The 9,373-nt window shown below is 53.3% G+C and overlaps 1 protein-coding gene across 1 annotated transcript; it reads left to right on the forward strand.

Annotated features, from left to right (window-relative positions):
- The first annotated feature begins 447 nt into the window (after positions 1 to 447).
- Positions 448 to 2,641, forward strand: LOC127396128 (acrosin-like). Its single transcript, XM_051643732.1, has 5 exons — positions 448 to 531; positions 827 to 1,024; positions 1,357 to 1,622; positions 1,891 to 2,042; positions 2,453 to 2,641. Exons 1-5 carry the CDS (start codon positions 461 to 463, stop codon positions 2,639 to 2,641), a joined length of 876 nt encoding a protein of 291 aa, XP_051499692.1. The 5' UTR covers positions 448 to 460.
- The last annotated feature ends 6,732 nt before the right edge of the window (positions 2,642 to 9,373 follow it).

Here is a 9,373-nt window from a genome sequence, read left to right on the forward strand (position 1 = left end):
TGTGTTTCTTATTTTCTCTGTCTGTTCCTTTGTCCTGCTTCCCTGTCCCATTTTTCTCTCTGGCTGGAGCCAGGTTGGCCCTTCACCACCTGACATGCACACAGCCTGTAGCAGTGGTGTTCCCTCATGTTTTTTGGAAGGCCCTGGTGGCTGCAGAGAGCAGGGGCTGGAGAGTTTCCCTGAGGAGCTGTGATGCCACTGGTGGTTGTTCCTGCTGGCTGTCAGCAGGAACGTGACCCTCATCCCGCAGCAGAACACTCAGTGGGGGGGGGTCTGCTCTCAGATTCCCCCTCCTTCCAAATGGAACTTGGAACCCCTCATGTGTTCCATGCATGGAATGCCAGTGCCCAGCACCCTATGACATCATCCCTGGCCCAAGGGCACAGTGAGTTCTGTACTGGCTGCTGCTCTGCTGGCACCAGTCCTTGGGTCGTGCTGCTGCCACGTGCCGCTGGCAGACATGGCTTTGCTCCTGCTCCTCGTCCTGCTGGCCCTGGGCTGGCCCGTGCATGGCACATGGGACAACTGTGGGTGAGTGCCCGGGGCTCTGGGGGGGAGCTTGGGCAGCCCTCATGGGGGTCAGTGGAGGGTGCCCACTTGTCCCAAAGTGGCCACAGCTTCCCAAAGCCCATGGGGAGCCTCAGGGCCTGGCCAGTACCCGGCTGCTGCACAAGTGCTCCAGGGGCTAAAGCAGACACAGGCAGGACAGATGCACAGCCCATGAGGTCCCTGGCCCCACTGTGCACGAGCACCTTGTGGGGAGGGAAGAGGGCTGACCTTCAGCAGCAGCCCATGGAGCAGGACACTGATGAGCTTCTGGTTACAGGACCTGTGGGCTCCGACCCATGGCTTCTTTCTACGGCAAGTGGCGCGTCGTGGGTGGCACCAATGCACGGCCGGGGGCCTGGCCCTGGATCGTCAGCATCCAGGATCCCTGGACAATAGGCTCAGGGCACATATGTGGAGGGTCCCTCATCACCCCACAGTGGGTCATCACAGCAGCCCACTGCTTCATCAACGCCAGGTAAGGAGGACCAGGAAGGAGGATGTCCCCCCAGCACAAGCAGGTGCCCTGTCCACAGCACCACGTCCTCCTCCCATCCCGTCTTCTTGCAGCATGGCCAGTTCCTGGGCACTCAGAGCCCAGCTGGAAGCCTGCTCAGGAGAGGGCTGGGCTGGTGCCCCTGCCTCCTGGCAGCCTCCAGCCTCACGTTCCTGGAGCCAAAGGCCCTGGGGCAGCCACACTCTCGGCAATGCTGCTTCCCTCTTCCCTGTAGGAGGCAGAAGGCAGGAGCCACTGGGCTGCTGCAGCTCAGGGCTCCTCTTCCCCTGACCCTCTCTCCATCTGCCCTCCAGCTACATCTCCACGTGGCGCGTGGTGATCGGGGCCAACCGCTTGTCTCGGCTGGGCCCTGAGGTCCAAGTGCGCCACATCAGGCAGCTCCTGATCCACGAGCACTATAACGAACCCACGCATTGGAACGACATCGCCCTGCTGGAGCTGGACCAGCCCGTCCAGTGCAGCTCCTACATACAGCTGGCCTGTGTGCCTGATATCTCGCTGAGAGTGCAAGAGCTGAAAAACTGCTACGTCAGTGGCTGGGGTGCCACCACTGCCAGATGTGAGTTCCCAAAAAGTCCTCATGTCCCGAGTGCCAGTTGGGCACACTGGGGAGCCAGGCTGGGCTTGCTGAGAGCAAGGGCCAAAGCCAGAGTCAGGCTGTGCCCAGAGAGAGGTGGGCCTGACCCATTACCCAGAACAAGAGAGAAGGGGAGCACCAGCAGATGCCTTCAAGAGGCAAAGCCAAGCCCCAAGGAAGGGGTTTGCCCAGACAGGGGCGATGTACTGGCAGCGACTTGCAGGGTGCTAATTCTTTTCTGTGCTCACAGCAGCCTCTGTAAACGAGAGTGATGTCCTGCAGGAGGCCAGGGTGCACCTCATTGATACCGGCATCTGTAACAGTAGCTGGTGGTACAGAGGGGAAATCCACCACCACAACCTGTGTGCTGGCTACGAACGGGGTGTCATCGACACCTGCCAGGTAGGAGGGAGCTACAAGTGCCCCCCAGCAGCACAGGCAGCCTTGCCACAGCCCCCAGAGGGACTCCAGTGCAGGCTTTGCCTGACAAGTTACCCTCCCCTGGGTCTCCACCACTGCTGGGACTCACCTCCCCTTTCCCAACCACAGCTTAGTACCCCCTTCTCCCAGAGGCCCAGCCAGTGCTCTTGGCAGCCCATGGGTACAGATCCCAATCCTGGAACCTCCATCTTCCACAGCTCCAGGAGCTCTGTGCAGGACAGAGAGCCCCACAACCCCCTCCCAGACATGGTTCTGTCATCTCCAGCCCCTGAGCAGAGCCTCTCTGTGCAGCCAGCACAGCTCAGGAGGAGCCCCCATAGTGCTGGCAGGGGTCACCCAACACCACCTTCGCTCTCTCTCCTCTGCTGCAGGGTGACAGTGGTGGCCCTCTGGTCTGCAAAGATAACTATCGTGACTACTTCTGGCTGGTTGGATTGACCAGCTGGGGGAGAGGATGTGCAAGAGCAAGACAGCCTGGGGTTTACGTCTCCACACAGCACTTCTACAACTGGATCCTGGTGCAGCTGGGACTGCGTGCAGCAGGGAGGGCTGCTGAATGAAGAGGATCCAGTGCAAGCTGCAGTGTTCCATGGCAATTTCCTTCTGGGGCAATGCCTGCTGATCCAAAGGCAGCTTTGGTGTCAAAGGCCTGCTCTGTCCTGTCCACACTCCCCTGAATGCACTCAAATGCATGAGTTGACTTAGTTCTTGAAATAAAGGTGCCAGTTTTCACAGCTAACCCTGCTCCAGTCCAGTTCAGCCTCCTGTGCAAGGCAAGGGCTTCCACACCAGACACCTGCAAAATGAGGCTGCAGGCAGACAAGATGACACAGCCTGGATTTAACAACCCAGGAAGGCTAGAACTGGACCCCTTTGCTTTCTAAGCTCCTGCTGCAATAGAGGAGCCTAGGTGCTGCTGGATCCAGTCCTGTATGTGTCACAACTCAGACTGGGCAGCCCAGGGAGATTCGGACTGAACCCCCTTGCTTTCTAGACTTCCTTCATGGAGGAGCTGAGGTGTGTCTGGGCCCAAAATCCTTCTCTCAGACCTGGGCTCTTCCCAGAGAAAGTAAATGTATTATGGTCCAAGTAAAAGCTCGATCGTCCAATACCCCTTGATCAGGTTGAGGTGCAGTGACACACAAGGTCTGTTTATAACAAATACATTTTTTACACTAGTAGGAATTAATATTGAACAACCTAAACAAAACCCCCCACATTCATATATATTAAGTAAGGAAAAGGGGATGAAAATAAAAGGTGAGAGGGAGGGTGGGGGAGACGAGAGAGAAAGAGGACAGGAAAATCACCAGTCCTGGATCCAGCATCATTGGTCCAGCCAATGGAGGAGGGTTGGTGTCGATAGTTGGTGTCGATGAAACTCCCCCAGCCCACCATTGCAGCACCCTATTTTATAGGGCTAGAATCTTGATTTCACAATGTGTACGTGTGATTGAGCCATACATGTGTGAGCAGCTGGAGTGGGCCTATGCCCCCTCTGCCCCTTGATCATTGTCATTATCTCAATCCTCATCGTTATCTCAATCTTTGTAGACCCAAGGCCATATGCAGGCCATTCCTGCAGTCTCCATCCTCCCAGGCAGGCCTTTTAGGATGCATATGAGCGGGGGGTACAATGGGGTTTCAATACCATTTTCCAAAGTAGGTCTGGAGGGCTGGTCCCTCACACAAGGGCACACAGGGAGAGTCACTCAAAAGGGCTGAAACCCTGCCTGGCCAAAGAAGAGGGTGCTCTGAGCCACCATGGGGTGGAGAAGACACATGGAAACTTGGAAGAGGTTGGGAAAAAATGATGTGACATGCAGACAACTGTGGGGGATGCGTTAAGGCACAGGGGCTGATGATTGGGGCCTGATGATGTCATAAGCCTCAGCTGCCTGAACAGACCCTGGGAACTCCTGAGCATGGCAAGAGTTTGAGTTTGCTGAGCAGAGCAAACCCAGTGAGACACTGACATGAGTTACAGTGCGATGAGGTAGAGCCACATCTCACAGGTAGGTACAGGCGGGGAATGATATGAAGAGGTGGCCACACTTCAGAGAGAAGGGAAGGAAGAGCCGGGGTGATTCTGGGGAGAGGATTCTGGCAGAGACAGTGGTGGTGCCCAGGAAATGGCATCAGGAATGCCATGGAAGTCCAAGGTGACCTAGGGAACAGCACCTGAAGCACCATGTCTGTTCACCGGTGTAGCAAACCAGGGAGCAAGGGGGAAAAGCTACCCAGGGATAGGTCCCTTGTTTGGGAGGAGACAAGCACAGAGAAAAGGAGCAGTCAAGGAAGATAAGGGGGATGTATAAGCATGGAAAATGGAGAGAAGGGGGGATCAAGGAGCCAGTGGCACAAAAGCTGCTGTTTGGTTTGCTTGCTTGCCTAAGCCCTGCACCTAACCACCTCCCTCCATCCTGCCTTCATCTGGAGAGCAATCCTAGCTCCTTTTCTGTGTGGCCTCAATCTATGCCCAGGGGGAGATAGGTCCAAAGGCTGGGCTGCTGGCAAGGCAGAGGGGAACACAGGTCCTTGGGGCTCATGGTTGGAAACAGCAAGCTGGACTGGCTGACGAGCAAGAGGAGATACTGATCTGGAAAGAGCCTAGATCTATACTAACTGCTGGGTGTGTACCTTGACATCCAGCCAAGGATTTTAACTGAACTTAATTCCCATGCCAATATTGAAGGGACCCATGAATATACTGTGCTTGGGAATCCAGGGAGTGATGTGTGTGCAGGTTTCACTGCTGACCATCTGTCCTGACCAGCTGGAGAGGAAGATGACGACAGGGTGGTGCTTTTTGTGTGAAGTGGGTGCTGGTAAAGGTGCTGCTCTGCCTCTCTTCATCTGCTTTGCCATTCATGCCCGTGAAGTATGTGTGTGTGTTCTGGAATGGGATCTGGCTCTTTGGAAGACAAACTAAGTCTCTTGTACTTGCACATGGGAACAGCCGTTGGCCTGAGCCAGAAGAAACCTCCTGGGAATGGGAGTCCTCCCAGTTCAGCTCCAGCTCTTCTGCAAGGAGACGTTCTCTGGAGGAGCAGGGGCTGGATACAGCTTGCATAGGGCACACAGATGTGTGCACACACAAACAGCAGACACACAACCTGTGCACCACATGCTGTGCACATCCCCCTGCATTCAGGGCCATGGTGCACATGCACGGGGGTGTGGAGACGTGGGGCACACACAGGAGGTGCAATGCACCCCCAGAGCCCATGCACGCCCCTGCTCCAAAACACCCCTGGTGCGCACTAAGTCATGTGCAGTGTTCACACACACAGCGTGCAGACAGGCAGAGGGTAGAACACCTCTCCCAGGAGGAAAGGCTGAGAAAGTTGGGGTTGTTCAACCGGGAGAAGAGAAGGCTGCAGGGAGACCTTAGAGCACCTTCCAGTACTTCAAGGGGGCTTTTAAGAAAAAATGAGGACAAACCTCTTAGTAGGACCTATTGCAATATGACAAGGGGTGATGGTTTTAAACTAAAGGTGGGTAGCTTTAGGTTAGACATCAGGGAGACATTTTTTATGCTGAGGGTGGTGAGACACTGTCACAGGTGTGGAAGAAGCCCCACCCCTGTAAATGTTAAAGGTCAGGTTGGACAGGGCTCTGAGCAACCTGATCTGCTTGAAGATGCCCCTCCTCACTGCAGGGAGGTTGGACTGGATGACCTTTACAAGGTCCCTTCCCACCAGCACCATTCTGTGATGCCATGATGTGCAGCCCTGCCCGGTGCGAGCGCGCACATATACACACGCCCCTCCACCCACGTGCACCCCTTGCAGACCCTGCACACAGAATGCACCCCCCTCCACACACACAGTGAGCATCCACCCATTTGCCCACCCCCACGCTCACAAGCACACATCCAGTGGTGCACACACCTGTAGAATGCACCTCAGATCCATTTCCCTTTTCCCACCCACCAGGGACTTCCCCTCACTGCCATGACCTGTCCAGCATCATGGAGAGTCCTCAGCCCGTTCCCTCAGGACTCTGGGACACCGCTCATCAGGTTCCATGGACCAGGGTTCCTGGGTATGCCCAGGTTCCTCAGGTGGGTTGACCTTTGCTGACCAAGCCACTTTACCAGTCCCACTTCTCAACAGGACAGCAGGATAAAATATGATGAAAAAAACTTGAGGGTGGAGGTGAGGACAGGAATATTGCTGACCAGTCACCACCATGGGCAAAACAGACTTGACCTGGGAAAATCAGCGTAATTTATTGACAATTAATAGTAACAGAAAGAAGCAAAACAAAAATAAAAACATATTCTCTCAGTCATCCCCTCTTCATTCCCAGGCTCAACTTTGCTCCTGTATCTTCTGCCTCCTCCTTCCCCTGAGCAGTGCATGGGAACAGGGGATGGGGATTTCCTCTCAGTTCATTACACTTTGTGCTGCTCCTTCTTCCTCGCACTCTTCCCGTGCTTCAGCGAGGGGTCCCTCCCATGGGATACAGTCCTTCACAAACTTCAACTTGGGTCCTTCTGACTTCCTTCACAGGCTGCAGTGTGGACATCTGCTCCACCATGGTCCTTCAGGTGGAGGACACCGGGACACAGGGGGACCTCCTGTGACACCACAGTCTTCCCCATGGGCTGCAGGAGAATATCCACTCTGATGCCTGGTGCATCTCCTCCCCCTCCCTCTCTACTGACCTTGGTGACTGCAGAGTTGTTTCTCTCTCCATTTCTCACTCCTTTCCCTGCAGCTGCTGCATGGCAATTTTTGCCCCTTGAACAGGTTCTCACTAGCGTTGCTGCCTGTGTGTGACTGGGCCAGAGGTGGGTGTACCTTGGAGCTGACTGACACTGGCTCTGACTGATACGGGGCCGGCTCTGACTGATACGGAGCCATCTCTGGCATCTTCTCACAGAAGCCACCCCTGCAGCCCTCCCCCCCAGCACTTACAAAAACCTTCCCACTGAAACCCAACACAAGGCTGCAGGGAAGACCCATGAGAACAACGGGAAGATGTTAAAAAGGAGCCTGATGATGAAAGACTCAGAATGGTTACCTGCTCAGGGAGAAAGTAAAACAGCAGATAACAGAAACTTAGTACCAAAGAAGGCTTCAGCACAGCAAGAAATATTGAACAGACTCAAGTTATGTTAGGTAAAATCAAATAAAAGATAAGGTGGTTTGTGGGGTTTTGTTTAAACCAGCAAGTGAAATTACTAAGGTAACTTGTGAAAGTATGGACTTACATGTCAGGAACTTATTTTTAACATGGATTTAGTACTTTATTGAGTCACTTGCTTTATTTTATGTAATTAATTCATCTAGCCTGTGTTATACAAGAGTTCCCAGGGTCTCTGTCTTCACCTTCTATGAACATAATGCTGATCATCCAAGCGACCTTGCAGAGAAGACCTGTCATGAAGTGTGATTTGTAAAGGCAGACACTTTGATCTGAAGGCTTCAAACTGTACAGAATTATCACCTCCATTTCTAGCTGAACGTTCACCCCGCTGAGCTCTTCTTAGTGGCCATCCCCAAATTCCACATGGTAGAGTTGGGACTGAACTACAACATGGTGTATCTTCTTTTTCCCAAGGATTTTAATGTTGATCAATTCCTGTACTCTGGAGAGACGTGGGGTATGACAGGCAAGATCTGGAGGATTTAGTAATAAAAGCAGCAGTGTTTTCCAATAAGCCATGGTTTTTATGACAGCTGCCACACTGTTTGGGAAGTTAATTCAGGGACATTCAGTGGGTCACAGTCACTGGTACCTCTTGTTTCCTTGGAAGTGAGGATCCTGAAATGGCACATTAAGAGGATCAGGCAGCTTTAGCAGTGAGGCACAACTACGCAAACTGAATGCAAATGTAGGCTGATGAGTACTTGTCAGTATTTGGGGCTGTTTAAGAAGTCACCTGCAGGTCTGATTCACTATCCAGCCAGAAACTAATTTCAAAGCAAATCTGTCACAGTTTAACACTAGGCCAGCAATTAAATGACGGACGGATGCTCCGTGTGAGCGCCTCTCCCCTCCCCTACAGGGCAAGGACAGGGAATAAGGGAGAGAGACTGACAGGCTGGGAACTAAACTCTACAGCTGTGATGGACCACTGGTGATGAGAAGGAAAAGAATGAAATATGTGCACACATAGTATCACAAAACACACAAGTATCTACAAAAGCGATATCACGTTTCCCCCCCAGTAAAGGTCACGCCACCACCAAGCTGCAGGGCAGGCCCTGGAAAAGTCCCAGACTGGGCTCCTGGGGTCAGCAGCAACATCAGCTGGATGCAGGAATGCAGGGATCGGGATCAAAGGCAGACGAATGGATGGAATCCTGCCAGGACACTGGCCATGGATGAAGAGAGCTTGACCCTCATGACTCCCCCCAAATTTATCTCAAGCATGAGGTGTATGGGATGGAAAACCTTTGGTCAATGTTGGTCCCCTGTCAGGCCTGCTCCTCCCCACAGGAGGGTCACCCCTTTGCTCCCTTTTCCAAGATATTTGTCAGACCTGATCACTGGGCTTGGTTCTGCACACTGTTCTCCAGCAGGAACTAGAACATCAGCATTATCAGTTCTGGAAGCAGACACTGACTGAAGAACAGGCATTTCAGCAACTGCAGCTACTGAGAAGGGACTGAACTGAAAAGTTAAATTACTAGAAAGAAAACTGGTTCTATCCTGGGTCAAAACAGAACAGCCACCAACCCCAAGATCTTGCTGCTGCTGCTGACACTGTCCCAGGAGGCTCCTTGAGACCCAGCTGAGGTCCTTGTGGTCCCCTTGCACCTGTACGAGGGTGGCCTGGGTGTTCTTCAGCAGCTCCTTGTCCTGCTCCAGGGAGGAAGATGACAAGGTGGTGCTGTGCACGGGGGACCTGGCTGCTCCATAGGGATAGAAGGATGCACTGCCAGGGGCTGTTGGTGCCAGCAGGACATTTGCATCCAACTTCCCTCTGTGCCGCTGACTTGTGCAGGCCAATTGAGGGAAGGGGGCACCACCTGCCACAACATGAAGGACTCCACCAGCTCCCGGAGCTGAAAATAATGCACGTGCTGGACTTGGCCCCCAGAAAGGTTTGGAATAAAACCAACACTGATGTAGGACTGGTGGGTTTGGCCCAAATGTAAATATAAAGACAAAGGGAGGAGCCCCTCCAGCTGGGAAACCAAGTCCTGTTTGCCAAAATCTAAGAGCATCCAAGATCACACAGATGTGTAGGTGTGTGGGTGTCACCTTATAATTCACTGGGAGGGAGGGAGGGAGGGAGGGAGGAAGGAAGGAAAGGAAGGAAAGGAAGGAAGGAA

Source organism: Apus apus (genome assembly GCF_020740795.1).
Source record: "Apus apus isolate bApuApu2 chromosome 28 unlocalized genomic scaffold, bApuApu2.pri.cur SUPER_28_unloc_1, whole genome shotgun sequence".
Classification (NCBI taxonomy): Eukaryota; Metazoa; Chordata; class Aves; order Apodiformes; family Apodidae; genus Apus; species Apus apus.